This window comes from Poecile atricapillus, chromosome 14 (genome assembly GCF_030490865.1).
Source record: "Poecile atricapillus isolate bPoeAtr1 chromosome 14, bPoeAtr1.hap1, whole genome shotgun sequence".
Lineage (NCBI taxonomy): Eukaryota > Metazoa > Chordata > Aves > Passeriformes > Paridae > Poecile > Poecile atricapillus.
The window spans coordinates 7,882,252-7,903,670 of NC_081262.1; the positions used below are offsets into that span (position 1 = coordinate 7,882,252).

At 38.1% G+C, this 21,419-nt stretch overlaps 1 protein-coding gene across 2 annotated transcripts in view; it reads left to right on the forward strand.

Moving 5' to 3' along the window:
- Window positions 1–21,419, forward strand: part of CPPED1 (calcineurin like phosphoesterase domain containing 1) — a 39,735-nt gene that overhangs the window by 8,620 nt on the left and 9,696 nt on the right. The window contains exons 2-3 of one of the 2 annotated variants that reach the window (XM_058849850.1): window positions 1,618–1,836; window positions 16,188–16,610. In XM_058849850.1, coding sequence (XP_058705833.1) covers window positions 1,618–1,836; window positions 16,188–16,610 — 642 coding nt within the window. The remainder of the gene's footprint in view (window positions 1–1,617; window positions 1,837–16,187; window positions 16,611–21,419) is intronic. The other variant, XM_058849851.1, reaches the window with a different exon arrangement.

The following is a 21,419-nucleotide window of genomic DNA, read 5'->3' on the forward strand; positions in this document are numbered from 1 at the left end:
ACAGTTGTGTAACTTGAAGAATAAATTTTTTTTCAGAATTAAAAGCCAACGAGTGGCTAGAATTGTCTTTAAAAATTTTTAAAGTGTCTTTAAAATACGTGATTATTATTTAGAGTAAGTCAGTGCTAGTATATAAATAATTTTGTTTAGAAATTAAATGTTAGTTTAACTAAAGTGCAGAAGCTTTCATTTGGCAAAATGATCTGATGCCATAGCAACAGATGACAATTACAAGCAGCTTCTGGGAGTTGCCAACATTCCTCATCCCTCACTCCAGCCTATCCATATCCATGGTGCAAGAGATGAATTCTGAGCTCTGTTTTCTAACCTTGCTTGAAAGAGACACACTCCCCTTCTTGAAAAGTGTGAAGCTTCAGTTCTAGAGCTTGTGGAAGGAAATCAAAAGTACATCCATGTGTTGGACATGCTACTTCTCTACTGTTACTAGAAGACTAGTTTTGCCTCAAAATGAATTTCAGATCAGACTGACATGATATGAGAGTATATTTATGGATTATATTTTAATTTTAAATCATTTTTATCTTTCTTTTTAGATTCAGCTATAGATCAGTAGTAGTCAGTGAGTTTTTAACAGTTTAAATGCTGTTTAAAAACCTCCAACAGCAGTAAATGTATTAAGTCAAATAGAGCTGTCAAATTAAAATATTCAGGTTGCAAATGAATGCATATAGACAGCTGGAGAAACCATAGTGTATTTGTGTTTATACTTCAATTCCAGCTTGAGACAAGTGTAGGCTACTCATTTTTGTTTTAAATTTGTAGCCAACTTGTTTTATTTTCCCAGTGTTGAGATTTCTTTCTGCCAAATGGGTTTGTAGTCATCTATATCACCCTTTATTTGTTGTACTTGGTATTACAATACTGAGAAAGAAGTATACAAAAAATGTTACCAGTACAGGTTGTCCTATCGTCTGCCTACGTTGACTCTATCAATGGAAATTTGTTTCTGAGTTCTCACCTTTGTGTTGTAGGTCTTGGGAGCAATTGTGGCAGCAGTCAATTTGGATTTTTTTTTTGGATAGTTGCTGATGATTCTGATGATTGCTAGGTTTGGTGTTTGGTGGCCTTGGTCCTGTTGAGTAGCTTCAGTTCTGACTGCAAAGAATGTGCTACATCCAACTTTACTGTAAAGCTATGAGAACAAAAAACATCTAAGTCATTAATAATTTAAGAAAAAGTCTACTAGAACCATAAAATGTGAAACTTGTGTATGTCTTAACTTGTTAATTAAAGAAGCAATAATTGGAATCTTAAGAGTCAGCTGAAATCTAATGTTACACACTTGTGCTGTGCTGTAGTCTCGTAATTTCCAGCACTATTTGCCGAATTCTTCACGTATTTCTCCTCTAATCAGTCTGTAATTACTATGTGGTATAATTAGATTAATATACTTTCATTTATTACAACTACATGTTAGAGGAAAAATTTGTACTTCTGCCTTTGTATTTGTCCTGTATGAATGAGTACAGAATTCTGTACTTGCGTTAAAGCAGTGTCAACCTACTGAGGTGAAGAACAATCAATTTAATGATGTGTGGAAGCTTTCATTCTCTTTTAGTCTCTACTGGGTGTTTTTTTCCTCCTTTTTCTTCTTAGATGCTGAGTACCAATGGAAGGGGCCCTTCTACTTCATCCAAGGAGCAGATCCTCAGTTTGGACTGATGAAAGCGTGGACACATGGAGACACTAACAATGGAGATGATGAATGGGAAGAAGAAATTAAATTAGCAGAGCAAGCAGTGCAGGCTGTTAACAAACTAAACCCTAAACCCAAGTTCTTTGTGCTGTGTGGAGACCTGGTCCATGGAATGCCAGGTAAGACAATTAAAAATGTAGAATGGAGATAGTAAATCAATTTTTTTTTTTTATATTTCAGATTGGCAATAAGGCTAATTTAATGACTTCAAAATAGTCTTTCATAAGTATCATTAGTATTAGTTTCTGTTTTGGTGTTTTGCAGGAAAAAAACTATGATTTGTAGATGATTCTTGAGATATTATTCTGATTTCTTCATCTGACTTCCTGTAGCATTCATCTTAAGGCTGCTTTCATTAATTGTTTTCAGTAGGAAATTTTCTTTGAAATAGAAGTCTTTCTCCTAAACAGATTGCTTTGAGATGACAAAGAGGGGCTCTATCTAGGGGGAAACTAATGCCAGGAAAATGGCAAAAAATAGATATGGCATTTTGAGTACCTAATGTGAGTAAGGCTCAGAGAATTCTCTAGATTTTTAGTGCTTAATAAATTCAAATATTTAAGTTTTTAAAATGCTAAAGGTCAGTGAGTTCAAGCTCTAACAACTCTGTCCTGTGGCTGTGGGACTCTTGAGTGCAGTGGGTTTCTTTGTACACTGAGAGGAAGAACAACAAACTACCAGAAAGATGAATTACAAGAAAGAGAAGTACTTTTCTTGGAAGTGAAATTAGAAGTGGTGTTACCTGCTGAGGAGTGGTCTGGAAATCAGATGTAAGCACAGTGCTTCACATTTTTTAGCCCTGATAAGCAGCAGAGCTGCAGAAAGCCCTGTCTCTGTCACTGCCAGCACTGCAATCCACTCAGGGAGCCTGCAAACATCCTGTGCCTTGTGTTCAATTCTGCTTCACACTCCACCTGCACCTGAGGAGCTGCTTCCCAGCCCTTGCTCACGCAGCAGGGCTTCAAACACATTGGAGACCTTTCACTAATTCCTTCAGTGTCCCACAATGTTAATTTTAAGACTTTAGCTGTCAAATTGATTGACAGTATTTATAGACTTTCTTTTGATCAGGACGCAGTTTTGCTGAAAGAGTGGGAAAGTGTCAAAACCAACAGATTTAAGCTTGATTGAATCTACTGTGTAACACCTCAATAGCTTGATCATGAAGTACGCCATGATGCAGTTTTATTGGCTTATGTGCTTCCATTAATTTTGGAATCATCTTCCAATAGCAGATTTCTAATAAATGTTTTGATTAGGATTTCTAATTTGTGTAGGTGTTCCAAATATTTTTGTTTCACTATCCCTTGTAAGAGGAAAAAAAGTCAGGACAACTAATGAGTGTTACACATCCTGTTGAAAAGGATCTTTCACTTAAAAGTATTTAAATAATCCTGGAGGCTAAGTTAGTTTCTTTTTACCTGGATTTTTCTCAAATACTCATAAAACAGTGCAAAGTTCTGAGTACTTTTGTCTCTTCTGACTTGAAACAACAAGGGCTTCTCTGTTGGTAGAGTTTGAGTGTGAACTAGAGCCAGCAATCTTCTGACTTCCACTGGGCACTGAATGGCTGGATACAGTAAGTCTTGTTTGTGGTACTTATTGTATTTGGTTTGTTTGGGGTTTTTTTTTTTCCTAGCAATGGTTCTCTGTAGTCATTATTGTCCCTTTTGCCAGTGTATATCTCAGACTTGGTTATGTTTTAAATACAAATCTGTCAGGGCTTTGCAAAACATTAGCATTATTCATTTTGCTAACAGACGTGAAAGAAGCTGAATGGATTGTACTGGTGAGATCACCTGCATTGTGTGATGGATGTGCTGTGCCTTGTATAAATATTTGAAGCTGCCTTGTGCAATTTCCAAGAAATTGCAAGGAAGAGCAGTTCATTACTCAGTAAACTTAAGGGTCTTTTCCAAGCTAAATGATTCAGTGATTCTGTGATTACCTCACTTGAGCCACCATATTTTAACTTCTCTAATAATTTCTTGGTGATTGAAATTATGTTAATAGTTTTCAAGCCTGCGTTATCATGTAGTTATATAAAGTGGTTAAGGAAATGCACTATTAAAAGGAATTGTAGAATATTCAGCTGGAACAATTACTTCATTATTGCCTTTGTGTTTATACAAATGCTTGCTCTGCCATGTGTTGATAAACATATAAGTACAATTTAACCATTAAGTTGTACATAAAAGTATAATTTTACTGCCCTCTGTCTTTCTGTCTAAACTGATGACAGAAATAACAGTGACTGTGGTGCAGATGCCCATGGTTTAGCAGTCTTGGGCTAGTTGCCTAAAAGGACAGGGAGATTATACAGCTTTTTAATCAGTGCCTGTCAGTAAAAAACAAGTGGGCAACACAGATCTTCCTCTCCTCTTAAAACATTTTATCATGGAGTAATAAGGGTAAAGTTTTTGATGGACTGTTTTAAAGCATGCATTGTAGCCATTTAGCTGAACCAGCGTTGAAGGCTTTTGCAGAGGAACTCCAAGAAATCTCAGAATTCCAACAGCTCGAAGTGATGAACAGAATCCTGATCAGCTGGGAAGCAATCAGGCACAGCACTTGGAATCCATTACAGATGTCATTAGAGCAACGAAGTAATCATATCTTGATATTTAGCTGCTGATTAAAAGTAGTTTGTACTCTGAATATTATTTCCAGAAGTTTTTCTTGATTACATAATCAAGAATAGGATATCTATTCTTGGTAACACTAATATTGTGGTACAATCACATCAAGAATTTTAAGTGATACCTTATAGTGCAACTATGGACTGAATATAATTTCTGTGAACTCAGTGCTTACACTTGGACACACCATGACGATGAAGGACTTCCTAATGAAGGCATTTGTATGCATTAAGTATAATGTAATTTAGTATGACAGAAATGGTAATCTATAAAATATTGCTGCTCAGATTGTGTTTATTTGACTACATTTTTCTAAAACTCTGGAAATTTATTTCTAAAAATGTTACTGTTCTCATATAAAGTTGGAATCTTCTGTTTGGTTTTAGGAAAACTTCCCATATTATTCCATTACCAATACACCCCAAGCCCAACAGTCCTGCTCCAGTCCAACAGCCAGTTCCTCACCCACCTTGTTCTCCAGTCATCCAGAGTGCAACATCCCAGCTCCACAGCCCTTTGATGATTATAGAGCAGTGCCTCACAGTGACATCAGCCAGCACTCTCAGTACTCTTGGATTCATCCTGTCAGTCCCATGGGATCACCTGGCTTGAAACTTTCTGTGAGATGCTGCTTCCATCCCTGGTGTTTCCTGTGCTCCTTTAGCTCTGGGAGAGCATTTCAGCGCAGGGAGGCAAAAGAAGCTCTGAGTAACTGTCACTTGTCATTGCCTCACACAGCAGTGGGCTGTATTTTCTTTATTGTTTTATTTCTGAAGTAGCAGTAGAAGCTTTTGCTGCTCTCTGCTAGTTGCAGCCCTCAGAGCGCTTTTCCTGACAGCAGCCCTGTATACCCAGGTACTTTTTCAGTATTCTTCCTTTCAAGTATGTCTTTGGTTCCAACTCCCTTTTATATTCTTTTTTCATTGGTTCTCAGGCATGAGTTCCTCATTTACCCACATCATTCTCCTTATAGCCTACATTCTTCTCTCTCCCCCTGCTATCCCTGAGCATCCAGAAGGATCATTCTTGTGTTCGCAGGAGCTTGTCTTTGAATACTTGTCAACCCTCTCAAACTCTTGCTTTCAGAACAGCCTTACATAGGATCCTGTAGCTGATCCCTGAATAAGCCGGTGTGCTGTCCAGATGTGCTCTCTGCCTTTCCTGCCCCACCTTGGAGGCTGCTGCAGTCAAGGCTGCCAGGATTAGCCTGTCCCCAGCACTCCTGTGTTTGTGAGTGGTAGGACCAGGAGAGCCGGGCCCTGTTTGGCCTGTCTGTGTCAAGGGATTGTCCCAGACTGCCTCCTGGGTCCCAGATCTCCTGGATTGCTGTCAGCAGGTGTCAGGGAGCTTAGTATCCCATGAGAGCCAGGGTGAGCTAGAGACTTTTTCAAGTTACTCGTAGGAGACTTAATCCATTATTTTGCCCCTTTTGGGTAGTCTGTAGGAAAATCCCACCTTTAGTGTCTGAGTTCTTCCCTGATCCTGACTCAAGTTCAATGAGGCTGGTGTCTGTTCCATAGAATAGTGCCCTCCAAACATGGGGCAAACTCCCACACCTTCTTTTTGACCTATCCTTCCTGTTTCAGTTTAACATGAGGATTGTGCTTCCTTCTCCATCCCATGCCTTTAGTGTAGATTGGTGTCCAGGAAACAGCGTCAGCATTTCAACACCTTTTGTTACCGCAGCAGAGAATTCAGCTGTTAGCAGCCAAGGTCACCCTGCTGAAGCCACTGAGAAACACTGACTGTGAAGCTGAGAATCCAGCAACTATTTTTAAGTGGCCAAATTCCTTCCAAGGAAATTGTTTAACTGCTTTTTTTAATGATGCTACTGCTATCAGTAACTTGATAGTGTTCTAGCCAGGAAAGTTATTTATGGGATGTATTTAGTCCAGGTTTAATTTTTTTTCAGTAATTGTTCTGGCTAAACAGGTTAAAGAACAAGACAGCAAGTCTTTTGCAAACTTACTTAGCTCTGACTGTAATAAAATGTAGCTATTTAGAGACTAAATGAAATGAGACTTATCTAATAATGTGTAGAATCACAAAAAACCTGATAGAATTTGATTAAGCTTGATCTGTTAGCAGTGTGATAATAGATCAGTGAGCAAGTAATGTTTATGCTTGCAGTTTTAAATTCATTTGTGTATATTTTAATTACTAGAAATAAAAATCACTGGAATTGACTATTATGGCATTCAAATACACTGTGAACACTTGTACTAATTCTTTTATTTAATGTGAAGGTATAATATATACACATTCCCTACCCAGGTCATGCATGCTCTGTAATCTCACATCAGCCTTTTCTGTCAATTAAGCCCAAGTACTGACATTCTTCTATTTTTTTCTACCTTTGTTTAATATTATTAAATTGTTTAATTAAGGGTTTTCAAATAATTACTTATGTTTCACTATTTGTGCTTTTATAAATGTATCTTTTCTAGGTGGAACAAGCTAAAATATCTGATTGAAACAATCAGCTCTAAAGAGCTGCAGTAATAATATTTAGTATTGTTTTCTTAGTGCCCCTTGGTGTGCTTGCTGACTGTGTCTCTCACTCTCATTGTTGGGCCATACTTGGATTATAACATCTTCCAGGACTGTGTCTGTTACATATTCTCATGTTTTTACTGTGCTATCTATATGTGTGTTTCAGGCTGTGAGCCCAGGCATGTGTTGTTACTGTGAATAGCTTAAACAGGAGGTGACAGAAAAGGCCCTAACAATAGACAAGCTGAAAACAGAGGTGCCCACTCTGTGCACAGCTCATTGCTGATGTGTTCGTGGTTATTGAGGCACTGCAGCCTTGAGAGCTACCAGAAGATTACTTTGTGTCATAAGGGGAAAAAGCAGTCAGGCAGTCGGACAGGGCCCCAGAGGTGCAGCAGGTTGCTCTGGTGAAAGGTACAGACTTTACCTTCGACGTCTGACATTCTTTAAAAAGCAGTCATGAATTTGGGAAAGAGTTGTCACTGACATCACTGTGGGACTGCAGGAGACGCAAGCGCTCTCCCTGCCCCAGTGTCCTTTCTCTGTCTCTCTCCCTGCTTTCTCTCCTTCAAGCATCGCAGGCCCCTGCCTACAGCCGGGATGTGTGGCTGTCCTGCTGGTGCTTCCAGGGCCCCAACTCTTCTGGGACATTCTCCAGTGCCAGCCGGCTCCCCCTGCCTGCGTGCTGTGCTCTGTGCATCTGTGTGTGTACGTGTGTGTGCATCACTGGTTTGCGTTTTCCCCCAGGAATTCGCACGTTCTGCTAACGCTCTTAACTCCTCCATAGAGCCTCAATAAGGCACATCAGCTCAGTTCAGCTAATTACAATTTTGGGCAACAGTATGTTCTTTATGTGAAAAACAAAACTGCTGGCTGCATGTCTCCTCAAAATTATATACCCTATGCTGTCTCCCATGCAGTGTTTCTTCATATAATAAAGCAGGCAGTGATGTGCAACAAGATTTTAAAAACATGTGCCAAATGTTGGGATTCTGAGTTCATATTTAGACAGCAATTAAGTGACAATTTTTCAAATCAATACTTCTCTATTTGACTCCTGCTTGACAATTTGATGATCAGAATATGAGATGAGATGGGCATACTGGCTTTTATACAATTAGTCCCTTTTATCAGCTCTGACACGTCCGCAGAGCAGAATGAAGTTATTTACATTCAGAATAGACAAGCTGCAGAGCTGAGGAACATCAGAGCTGATGGTTCTGGTGGCCAGACTGCGGTATGGCTTCATTTCTGTTTATAATCTCTGTAGCATTTGAAGGCATTCTCTCTCCTGGAAGAATCACAACTGGACTAGCTTGAGCTTCTTTCCCATGTCTAATTGGATGTGCAACTGCCATGGTCCAAAATGTTTGGTTCTTGTTTCTGTTAAATATGGAGTGCCTTAACATGATTCCCTCCAAAAGTGTAGTTTTTATAGACAATAAATCTTGAGACACAGGCTGCAGCATATAATTGCAAACACTTTACAGGGTAACTAAATAAAACCTCTTTAATTTGCTTAATTTTCTAAACTCGGGAAGCACACACCATAGCAAATTTTTCTAGTCAAAGCATTATTGTGAAATAAAACCCATTTGTGACTGTTCTGAATCCTCCTACTTAAAACACCATCTTGGGCTGGTCAGGAGAGGTCAGTGAATACTTGGTTCGTGTAAGAGGTGAAGCTGGTATGTCCCTGAGTTGGTATGTCCTACCTGTTTTTTGATCTGGGATCCACTATACAGGAATGTTGAGGAAATTCCCGGTTATATCACACTTGATAAAGTCCACAGTCATTTTCCCATGTGTGTTCTTCCTTGTTAGGAAGTACAGCCCAGCTGTTTGCTGTGGAGAGCTGTACGTTTGCAGCTGCTTTGCAGCCAGCTGAGCTGTCCTTGGCAAGGTGGGTGCTGCACTCGTGCTTTATTGCGTCACACGGGACTGGCATGGTCACACTGCAGGCACTGAGGTGTTGGGAGCTGGAGATCTGCTGCTGGTGGGTTTTGCACACAGGATGAGATAGGAATGTAATGCTGAAATCTGCATGCAAATGCACAAGCTGCCATTTATACATTTGTGAACTGAATAAATTACAGAGAAATGTCAAGTCCAATTCAAGTTCTTAATGCTATATACAGTGATCTGGTAAGACATTCCACAAAGGAAAATATCTGTGAACTGCATTTAATACTGCTTTTAAACTATCATTAAAGAACCAATTTTGCTAAAACAAAGGATCATTAATTTTTTTTAAAGAAAAAATTGGCCAGATAAAATTAGGCTGCACAGCTAGTCCTTAAGTGAGGCATGTATATAAGGAGATATTTTGTCAGGTTTTAATTTTAACTAAAAGTATAATAATTTTTTTAAAAATGCCTTTCTCGTCCAGAAGGCAGGAGCATGAATGCTGATGTTTGATTTTTCCATGTAACGGGCATATGAGCAGGTTAAAAAATAGTTTCTTAAAATATGGTTCCACCTTTAAAAATGGCTGTAAGCATTTCACCTTTACTATATTTGCTTTTTTTGCCATTTGGACCGGCTGCTTGGTTGACTAACAAAGGCAAGTTTGTGTATTTTTTTAACTCCCAGCAGTGTGGCACAGCTGGGGAGGAGGCAGCTGTATTCCAGTGTCACTTGCAGTTTCAGCAAAATTGTCAGCTAAATCCCAATTCCGGAATCTTTGTTCAGTGGAGAATTGTAATAAAGCATGAAGTAGAAAAGACACAGATTGACTTTTTAGGTGCAAGGCAGAAGCAGAGGCTTTAAAATGTTTATGTTGAACCAGGGTAAAGGGTAAGTTAAGGTTGTATTTGTTAGAGTGCAAGGTAACATTTCTATTAATATGTCACTGCCTGATCAATAGGGCAGTGTTTAGGTGTGACCTAATTTCCTGACCACAAGGTAGCTTAATCTAAATAAACTCACTGCATCTGTTTCTTCTGCTGTTGTAACCTAACTCTGATATTCTTGGTAGGATGGAATCCAAACCAGAATTATTCTTGGCTATTTTCTTCTCCAAACTCTTACGCCAGTGTTAATTAATAATGGCTAAGAATTTGGGTAAGTAGCGTATTATTTGTCAAATATCTAATAATAACTGTTTAAAGAAAGGCCACTGCAGTTGCATAAATAAACATTTTGTAGTAATTATCTGATTCTAGTAAAACCTAATGGAGCGTTCAAAGCCTCAAACAGCTTACTGTGAAATTAAATTTGCTCTAATCAGCCCAGAGTAGGGAAGCATCAGATACCTCAACACAGATCCAATAGGCTCGTATTGCAGAGACACCACTGGGCTGTCAGAAGCAAATGTTTCATCTTCAGCAAGTATATATTTATTTGTATTTTAGACCTTGTTCTCTAGTCTAGTTTACAGTTGAATTTAGAAATCCGACTGGCAGATCAATATCTCTAACTATTAAAATCTTGGAGGTGTAATTAGTTACACAATTTTCTCAGATATTATGTTTTATAATACAAGTACTAGAAACAGTGCTAAAAATCTAGTACAAGTACTAGATCTTTGCATGATGTTTTTTAAAATTAAGTTTGGTTTTGGTATTGTAGCATTGAGGTATTTTTTCCTGGTTGTGATGATTTAATCTAAAGCAGAGGCCCAAAGGCAGTGGTGGCCTGTGCTTGCTGTGACAGCTCTGCGTTGCTGGGAGATGAGTAAGGATAAGAGCAGAGTTGAGCTTAAGTGAAGGATAATACTTATTTTCACAGCAGAACATGGAGCAGTAAATGCCATGAACTAGATTGTTAAGTGGGCACCTGTGTGGCTGGCACTCCGAAAAATGTCAGCATTTGCAGTCATTATATTTAATGTCATGCACTGAAACCAGGAGCAGTTGATCCCCTAATAGGCGTCCTTGTTCAGTTGGGGATTTTGTCATTGCTTTAATGTAATAATTGTTCATTATTAACTTAAACTACAGTTACAATTTCTTCTTGTTTTAATGCCCAAAGTTATATAATAAAATTAATTTGTGTTTTCATGTAGAGAAATTTTTGTGTGATCACTTTTTGAGTCTCAGAACAGATTATTACTTCTTTCGAATGTACTGGAAAAGTCACTTACAGTTGTAGACAAATGAGTATTCCAGATTCTGCTTTTCACTGGAACTAATGAAATGAGGTTTTTTGTAAGTTAGACTGAGTAGTCAGTAAGTTTGTTCAGGAGTGAATATATCATGTTTTTACATTATTTTTAATGGCATAATTTCTTGTTCATCATAAAATTGTCTTCAGGCTATTTGAAGATTAGAAATATATATGTCTAAAGAAGAGAGAAGGTGGCATTTTAGCTATTACAGCACAGACTAAAGCAAAACACCTATTTCAGAACATGACCATAATGGGTTTATTAAAATGGATCAGTTCATTCTTGCATGTAATGACGCAGTGTGTTGCATTAGCTCATTACACCAGACACAAGAGGGGAAACTTTTAAATTTAAAGGAAAAAACAATGAAGAGTGTCAGTAAACTGGGTGGCCAGAGAGGTCTTTCCTTTCTATGCAGTGCCCTATCCATTATCACATTTTTCTACCATCCTAGGACAAAAAAGAACGTGGAGACCATAGTGTTTCATTCCGCTCATGGCCCACGAGAGAATCACTACTTTTATGGGATGATCAACTCTAAACAGCTGAGTAGAGGGAAGAGTCTGGCCCTGGCAGTCAGGAGGAGTCACCCATATTGATGAGATGGGGAAGGGAAGCACAGTGAGGAACAGAGCTCTGGGGTGGGGAAGCTCCATCTGCATCAGTGCTCTGAAGGGGTGCTGTGGGTTGGTGTTTTGGAAGTGGCAAGATTAGAGCTCATATTTTTGTTTATGTTAGTGCATAGCAATCATGCAATTGCTGTAGGAGCCTGGTACAATGTGGTGTTGATGATACCATTGGGTTTGGACCTGTGATGTCTTCCAAGTGACAGGGGCACCAGTGGGGCTGTCCCTGGGGAGGAGTCAGCAGACAGGGATGATGTAGGATCTTGCTTGTAGCCCTTCTAATCTGGAGCCAGCAACCAGATATCCAAGATGAGAGCAGAGATGAAAGGCAGTCCGGGTTTGACAGGAGGAGGCTGCTTTCCCACAGAGGTGGAGGTAGCAGTTACATTTCCTCCAGTGCAGCTAAAAAAAATGAGCTCCCCTCCTCCCTAGGAATTTAGGGAATATTGCTAGGGGAGGTCCTCTAAATGGAGGAGTAGGGCAACTGCAGAGAGTCATGAAAATACATGAAACATAACAAATGTCTCAAGAACAGGAAGTGCTCGAATAGTTAGATTCTTTGATTTAAGCAATTGTGATGCACTGTAAGGCCTGGGAAAATACACAAATCTATCTTGTTTTTAATAGTCATGTGATTGTTTTCAACAATAATTAGTTGTCCTTTGATGTTAGATACTTCTAGTATCATCATAAATTACAGAAGGAATGGGCCCAGTGTTCTTCTAAATCTTGTTTTCATTGGTGGTGTTTTGACATTTTCTATTTTGCTTTTATCAAATGTAGGTGCTATTTCTATTTGATATTTTGTATAGTATTTTTGTCTACAATGTAGCTCTTATTTGTTCTTTGATAGTCTCTTGGGTTAAAAGTTAAACAGATTGCAGTTGTCATATGAGGGCCTTTGAAGAGTGTTGCTGGCATAAAACTTAATTTTTCTTTTTTTTCTTCTTCAAACTGAAAATTTGTGTTTTCCATTAAAAAACAATGTGTTTGCAGCTCCTCTAAGTTTGGGACACCTTAAGATACATTAAAATACTGAGACCAAGTAATGAGAATTCCAGGAAATAATTGTGCCATATTTTTACCTGTTGTTAAATTATTTGAAGATGTCTGAGCTAAATGCTTCTCCTGCCTTGGGGGAAGTACTTAGACTTCTAACACCAAGCCAGGAATGCCTGGGGGTACCACCTCATAATGCCATGGTAACCCCCCTTCCCCTTTCCCCCTCCTGATTCATATCAGTAGAAAAACTGGTGCTATTGTTAATTAATTGGTAATTTTTCATTTGGAATACATCTGGAGGAAAAGTTACAGTGTTGGTGGAGATTACTGTATGGGAAGGATTGTGTTACAAAAAAATTGCCATTAGTATTGCAGATAGAGCTTGGGGGGAAACAATGCTTTTGGTTGTTTTTAATAGCTGGTGCCATAGAAAAACTAAACCAAATCCAGTCTTAGAGTGGTGCAGCCTTCTGTAGAATACCAAAGGAAACTGTAACTAAGGATTAGTAGCTAAAGGATTATTTCTTTGGCAGAATAATCTGTAATTCTGCTGACTGAAGACAGCTCCATCAAAAATGCTGTTAAAGTACTGTCTTGAAATCTGCTCTTTCAGTGTGTGAAGAAGGCTGGTTGTTTTGGTTCCTTTAAGCAGTGCAGGACAGAACACTGGAGCTGTTGAGGCAAATGGATACACAACAGAAAACAACAGGCACGGTGACATTGCACCTTCATGCTCCTGTTCACATCGCTCAGCTTTCAAAAATGATAGACTGGGAAGCTGTGGAAAATTGCACACAACTGCACCAGCAACAGTTCTCACTTTCATGTTTTTCATAAAAGCCAAGCTGTCCTTTATGGGCTATTAATTTGTGAAGCCATTTATCTCAGGGCAAGACTTTATTTACACAACCTAACATAAAGACAGAAAATTGTGGCCCGAGATTTAAAAATGTCACTGCACATGATGCCAGGATAAACATCACATAAATTTATTTCAGTTACATCTACCCTGGCACTTCACAAATAATTTTTTTTTGTATTGCCCTTTGGCACGATACTATTTCCCTATTCACCTACAACAAAGCTCTCTCTAAGCCAAAGAAATACATGTCCATCAAATAGAAATGTTTTTCATAAAAATTGGAATAATTAGATATTGCAACACTGTGCCTGAGAGAGATTAAAAGGATATTTTTTTATGCTCTGGCAGGGACCACTTGAATTTTCCAGTGGCTTCCTTCTTTACCACTGTCTTTGTCTTCTTTACCTGTTACTCAGATGTAAAGGCAGGGGGAGGTGCCTCAGGAGGGCTCCTTGTGGTACACATTGTGTGTTGTGGTAGTGCAGCTCAGGGCCAGTAGGATATCCAGCCCTTTCTCTCCAGAACTGCACCAACGGGTCCTGAGACATTGCTCCACTTTTTCCCACCTTTATCTCTGTGAGAGTCTCTTCTTTTGAAGTTGTTTTGACCTTCTGCCAAGAAGAGGTCAAACCAAGATGCAGTTGTTCTAAACCAATCTCTTCTTAGCAGGATTTCCTAGTCTCTTGGGCGGAGATCTTGTTTTCCATTTTGAGCAATCTGTTTTCTGCAATAAACACTGAATATGTTTCTCTGTTGCTATAGAAATAATATTTCATTAAATGAGGGAATCAGTGCCCTGCTGTCGGCAAATCTAATCTAAGTGTTAGTCTCTAGAGCTTGAATTTCACCACTGGGAAGAGGTATACATAATTCTGCAAATTATTTCTGTAACTTTTGCATAAATGTCTTTATACTCTGCAACTGTTAGCTAAATTTCCCAAAGTGATAGCATGGAGTTTAACATGGTGTAATGTGTTTACACGGATCTGAACAGAGCCTTCCCCCCTCGCATTTCACCGCCCTCCTCCCCCATACATTTTCATATTTAGAGCTTGAAATGTCCAACTCTTTCCATAGGATAATGGGAAGTGTCAGTAAAAGCAGCGCTCTCAGCCAGGTTCCTTATCCTGCAGACAGGAGTGTGCCAGGTTTATTTGAACTTTTGGATTTATTTTTTAAAATACAGTGTCTCCAAGTAATATAGATGTTATTTGCCCTGGTTTTTTTCTGGGATTAGCAAGAACAGCCTAAACTGACCATTAATACACCCCAAAAAGCAATCTGCTCTTCACTATGGCTTTCTAGACTCCACTGGATATCATATGCCCAGTATTTGTCAAGTTACTCAAAGATCTTCTTACAGTAACTTTCTACCCTCTGCAGCAGTTAAACCCAAGAGAGTTGTGGTTTTGAATTAATGCACCTCATATCAATGTCCTTACATTTAACCATAATTTAGACCTAACATGTTTTTTTTCTCAATTTTTTTTATAAAGCTGTAGAATTCTGATAGTAGCAATAAGGTGGTACTAAAGCCTGTAACTGTAGAGTGTGTAAAACAAAATATTTGTTAATAAGGGTGAGTGTTTATCAACATATTCATCATAAGTATTGTGAAGAAATTATAAAAAACCCTTTTATTTCACATTTGCAATACAGGAACCTATTTTTGCATTTCTGCTTATAAGGTATGTTTGTAGTCAGGAAAGTAAAACAAAATTTAAAAATACATGATGATCGATTGGCATAGACCTGTGTGCAAGTGTATGTTAGAAACCTGAATTCAGAGTTTTTGTAAAAATCCTGTTACAGTTTTTGGTTTAAAAATGGAGTTATTATTTGTGATATGGGCCCATGCTGGATGTGTGTTATGTATTGCAGGACAAAATCAATTTATACATGTTCATTTAATTAATAATAATCATTTCAATGGCCTCTAGTTAAAGATTAGTCTTTAGAAAACATAGGAAAACCTCTGTCATCATTAGAAAAAAAGAACTACCCTTTTAAAACTTCCTTTCTAAATTTTTTCAGTGATTGTAAATCAATCTATTAATAAGATAAATCTTTGTAGGCAGGGACAAACTTCTGACATGCAGAAGAGTACCTGTATGGAAATGCATATTAATATAAAGTCAGGGATGCAGGGAAAACTAGCAAAGTACACAACTACATTTTATTTTAAATTTAATGGCATGCTTATTATTAAAAGAGACTCATATAAATAAGTCACCACAAGACACTGATTAAATTTTTGCTGTTAAAATAGTTCTTGTAATGAAAAAGAAAAAAATCTCAAACCCAACGACACTTAGTTTTATTGCGCAGCCATAAAATATAAGCCAGAAGTTGACCTGGTTTTTACCCTTGTGCTGTTATACCGTCCAAGGCTGCTGCATTTTTTTCACCACATCATCAGTCTGTAGATGAAAAGAATCAGCTGAAGCTCCTGGTGCAAAGCAGTGACCATGGCATCACCCACTGCTGTGCTCTCTGCTGGGTCCTGTCCAGAGCCTGCCTTCAGGCCAGCCACTGAAAATGGCTGAGGCCTTGGTAAGGGAGGGACAGGGCTGGGTAGATGTGCAGTGGATATGTTACAAGTGGATTTGTTTTTGTGATCACATCTAATACACAATATTTCTCTTACTGTGCACAGTTCCATAAACAAAAGTGAACAATGAAGGTGAGAAAAAAAAACCTATAAACACTCAAATGTTTTGTTGTGTTTTTTTTCTTTTAGGATCCCGATGGAAAAAAAAACAAGAGCAAGATTTAAAGGATGTTCTGAAAAACACTGACCAGGACATACCACTGGTATTTGTCAGTGGGAATCATGATATTGGCAATATTCCAACAAGAGAAACCATAGATGATTATTGCAAGAACTGGGGAGATGACTACTTCAGCTTTTGGGTTGGAGGTGTTTTCTTTCTTGTGTTGAATTCTCAGCTATATTGTGATTCTTCCAAGTGCCCTGAGTTAAGGCAAGCCCAGGATGCCTGGCTCGATGAGCAGCTGGCTGCTGCTGCAAACCAGAAATGCAAGCATATAATTGTATTTCAGCACATCCCTCTGTTTCTGAGCAATCCTGATGAAGACGACAATTATTTCAACTTGGATAAATCAGTTCGTCAGGAGATAATGGAAAAGTTTCATAAAGCAGGTATTTTCTCAAACTTTCCCACTCTTGAATTTTTGTTTCAAATTGTTAATGGCTCTGCTGCCAGACAAAATACATTTAACTTAAATGATACTGTTTTCAAGGAATTTTTGAATACAGCTTCTACGCCTCATTGTTTCCCATAGATCAAAATTATCAACTGAATCTACTCACCAGTAAAAAGTACCAAACAAAATTTAAAACTTTGAGTGAAAAGTAAGGAGCTAAACATGAAAAGTTCCTTGACATAAATAGCAAGGGTTCCATTTTGAAAGTACTGACAGATACGAGACAACCTGAGTTTTTCCTGCCTACAGAGGGGGAGATCAGGTATTGCCATAGGAGAAAAATACAGAATTTATGTTTTATATAAAACATGGAAACAGAATTCACAATTACCTTGGAGGTTGCTTTCTCCCACACTGAGCCAATTTTAGACGAAGAGTGTAATGCACCCCAGATTTATTCAGTGTTAAAACAAGTCCTGCTCTGCTAAAATCAATCCTTTGCACATCCGTTTCTAATAGGGGCCATGTCTGGGATGAAGGGCAGGTGGAGCATGTGCTAAATGAGTAATTGTACCTAATCCCTCAGCTTTGTATGATGCCACTTGAGCGCCATGGAGACAGACACAGTACACAGCTACTCCTCCATGCTGTTCCCATTGTTTTCTGGTAATTGCCTTCATGTTCCTGGAGTGTGCCAGTCCCTCAAAATTTCCTGCCATCCTGCCATCACTGCATCAGAATGTCATTTTCTCTGTATCTATGAGAGCACATTATTTGGATTACTGAACAATGCAAATTTTTTATGATCTTGTTCCTAATTTACCATCTAATTGTTAAGCCTGGCCTCATCCAACTCAGCCTAATTTCCAAGCTCTCAATCTCCTACTGTTTCCAATCAGTGGGGCCAAAATTCACAGCTATCTGAGGGCTCTCCAGGGCACTGGAATATTTGCAGATTCAAGATTTACAAGTGGGGTTTTATTCCCCCATAAGGAGACACGCTGAGAACACCTCCTATCTTTTTTTGTTTTTGTGTCAGTGTTAATATAGTGGGAAATGTTGCTCTTGGAGAGCTGGGCAGCTGTGATTGCCTGTGTACCATGGACTGCAGCACATCCTAGTTCATGGGTGTATCCCAGGAAATTGGCATTACTGTGGGAACCAAAGCAGTTCTGTTCTAGGATTTTCTGTCATCCGGTTGGTTTACTAACAGTTGGGAATATTCAAGAGAATATTCATCAAGGGAATAAAAGAAACATTAAAAGGGATAAAAATATTAAAAGAGATAAAAGAAACATTACCATTGTTACATTGTCACATTTCTTAGAAGGGTGTCCAGAGGCTTAAGCAGAAGTTGGGAAGGCTTCAAATGATGATGGAAGGGAACAAAATGGGAAGTGAGCAATACAACTCTAGGGAAGAAATTTCCAAACTCCTTTCTGTGCCACTTTTCTGTTCCCTCCATCATTTCTTTTTGTGTCCCTCATTCCCATCTCTAATAAGTTGTTTGGTTCCTTAATGAGTGTGTTTAAACACTGATCTTTGGCATGCTCATTACTATACACTGAGTCAATAGGTAACATTTGCAAGCCAATAATCAAACATTCTGCTAATGAAATGAATACAGAGAACAGACAGCTCAGTAACTCAGACTGCTGAGAAAAATGAGTTGAATCAAAAGTTGGCTCAGAGTTACCTTAGTAACGGGTGCGTTCTGTTTCCATGTTATTATTCCATTTAAGAGCAGCCTTTGTGAAACCACAGAGGTCACAGTGGGTTGCAGAGAGGCTGTTGGCATGGTGGGGTAGAGGCACAGAACTGCAAGGACACCACTTGCTTTCTGAACCTCTGCTTTGCCAAAGAATAAGAAAGTTTAGCACATCATTGGACATGAAATTGGTTTTCACCCAGTTTACTTCATGCATTCTTGGAAGATTAAAATACAGAATATTGCTAGTGAAATCCCAACATACTTTGCTTTTCTTAATTTAGAAATTTGGTATAACTGTTTATTTTGAAAAAAGAAAGTCAGTCTGCCTTTTTAGGAGATCACCAGGCGGCCACTATTCATCTCCCCCAACCTGTCACCAGTCCCTCCTTCCCTCCTTCCCTCCCCCCCTCCCTCCCCCTTGCTGTTTCAGTACCTGTAACTGTGTTTGTTGTGTCATTATATCAGTAACAGCCGTGGTTTAGGGTGTTTGGCATTATTAGATGGGCATCATATTTCAGTTGTTTATAACCTAGGATCAAACCTGGCATTACCCCAGTTCTCACACTTATACTTTTCTAGAAGACATGGAGCCATAACTCAGCAGATTAGAGAGGTACAGGAAATGAAAAATAATCTAGTCATTCAGGTCTTTATGAGAACAAAGAAATTCATATGAATTGTGTAGGAAATAGTCAGATACTTAAAGTATGGCAATATTGGTCATATGGTCACAGGTGCTTTAAACTGAGGTATGCAGCTTCAGAAAATTCTTACTTTACTTCCAAAGCCCAGATCTTCTGTAGTTATTCTCTTCTAATCACTCCCATATTACACAGTGGTTTTGGTGTAAGTATCTGCTCATTACAAGCAGAGATAAAAGACTAACTGTAGAGGCTACATCTGGTATGAAACACTGAACTACAATTCTCACATTAGAAGTGTCCTTAACAGTTGGGCTAATTAAAGATAAAATCATGTCCTTATGATAAATATTTATAATTGAAAATCTGGCACTTGTAAATATGTATTACTACTGTGCAAAGTTACACCATACTTGTAAGCTGCATATGTAAGAAATCCTGCTAGAACATGTGTTTTTTAAATTGCAGTATAACAGCTATTGTCCTTGAAAATGTGATTTCAGTCCCAGTGAAAAGCAACTCAATTCAGAACAGAGTTTAGCATTCAAGTAGAGATACCTTTCTGAAGGTATATTGGTATAACTTTTGCAAGTTAAGCCTAAGTTGTCAAAGCTCTGTCTCTTCTACATGCAGACATTAAGTACAGAAAAAACCCGTGTGCAAGAGCTGTGAAAGAGCTGACCTGACGTTCTCATCTGTAAGATCTGCTGGAGTCACTCAACTCTACTGCATGAAATGCATATTCAGCTTTTAAGGATTTTACAGTGCTGCTATAAATAAGTTTCCTCATAGTATTGTAGGGAAAATGAAGAAGTAGTAATGGTATAGCCAAAAATCTGGTCTGCAAATCATGTGTCTTTGATAAACATAAGCAGCAAATTAAGTTTTCAAATTAGGCAGTTTATGTAATAGAAGACCTACTTTTTCTTACATATCTCATCCCAGTAAAATTTTCTTAGGACATTATATACTTTTTTCTATGACTTGAAAAGTATGGGTATTTTTGGTGATCTATAGACAACCTTTTAAAGACTTTCTGTCCTTAGAACCATCACTGGCACACTGAGTATCACTTACATTAGTTAATACAATATAGTAAGAAATGTTTCTAAATGGCACAAATCAACTAAAGCAAATGTCTGAACTTGTTTAGGAGCTCTGTTGAATAAAACCTAAATTAATAGATGGTTTTCAACAACAGGGTTGAAAAAAATCTTGTTTCAGAATAGGTGTATGTACCTGAGAGATGATGCATCTTAGAGAAAATAACTAGACCAGAGATAGAAATATTTCCTAGCTTCTTAATTAAAAAGTTTTAAATTCATCCAAGTGTCTTCAAAGCAATTTTTCAGATGTGGTTAAAAGTACTTAATATGCTCATGGAGCAAAAATAACAACCTAACTTCATTAAATGGTGTATTTTTTCATTATATTTGTGACTGGAGGTGCTGTAACTTCTAACACCTTTACTCATTAAAAGAGTGTGATATATCTACATTCTCCTCTTAGAAATGTTGTGACAGAAGAGCAGTGTTAAAGGAGGAAGAAGCTCTCAGAACATCCACAGCTGAGATATATTTGAGCACAAAATTAAAGCATGGAGTGTTGAAAGCTGTTGTTTCTAAAATTTACCAGACAACATATGCTATGTTTCATTATTTTCTTTGTTGTGTAATCAGAGTTGACAGGGGAGTAATATTTTCATCTTCCTGCCATTGAGACCTTGATTTTGGCAAAGCCCATACATTGAGTGAGTAATCTCAGTACTTACGTGTCAGTATTTAAGATAATTTAAATACTCTTTACTTCAGTGATTTAGACCAACCTCTTTCAAGGTTGCAATTATGCACTTATGGCCCAGGTAGAGTGACCACATTTGATATATTCTATGTAAGAACAGTTCCCCGGGTATGGTAATATAAATCTTGCACAGAGATACACATAGACATTGATTTAAAAAAAAAAATTCAGAAATTCAGCAGCAAGTACAAAATACATGTAGTCTGTAAGGACATTAAGTAAAATTTGTTCTTGGATAAATTTTTGAAATTGGTTTTATCCACTGGGCTAAAGTTTCTTCTTGATCCTTAGAGCACACAGCAGTCCGGGACTGTTTGGGGTTTGTGTCAGCTCTCTGAGAAAGCATCACTTTCAAATTGAAAAAAGTAACAAAACCAGGAAGTAAATTCCACTGAAAGGTCACAAGAGGCGTTCACAAAAATGAATTTGAAGGACAGAGTGACCTTCTAGAGACAGGACCTCTAAAGGCTTATTTAGACAAGTGCTCTAATTAGGTGATCTGGAGTCACCCTCTGGCTGTGCCTATTGTTTTTCCTCTGATTATATAGGAAAAACAAGTGACACTGAAATCCTTTTCTATATAGCTCTATTTAGTATTGTCTTATAGAAAGAAGCTTTCAACATAAATACACTTTTGAAAACAATATTTTGT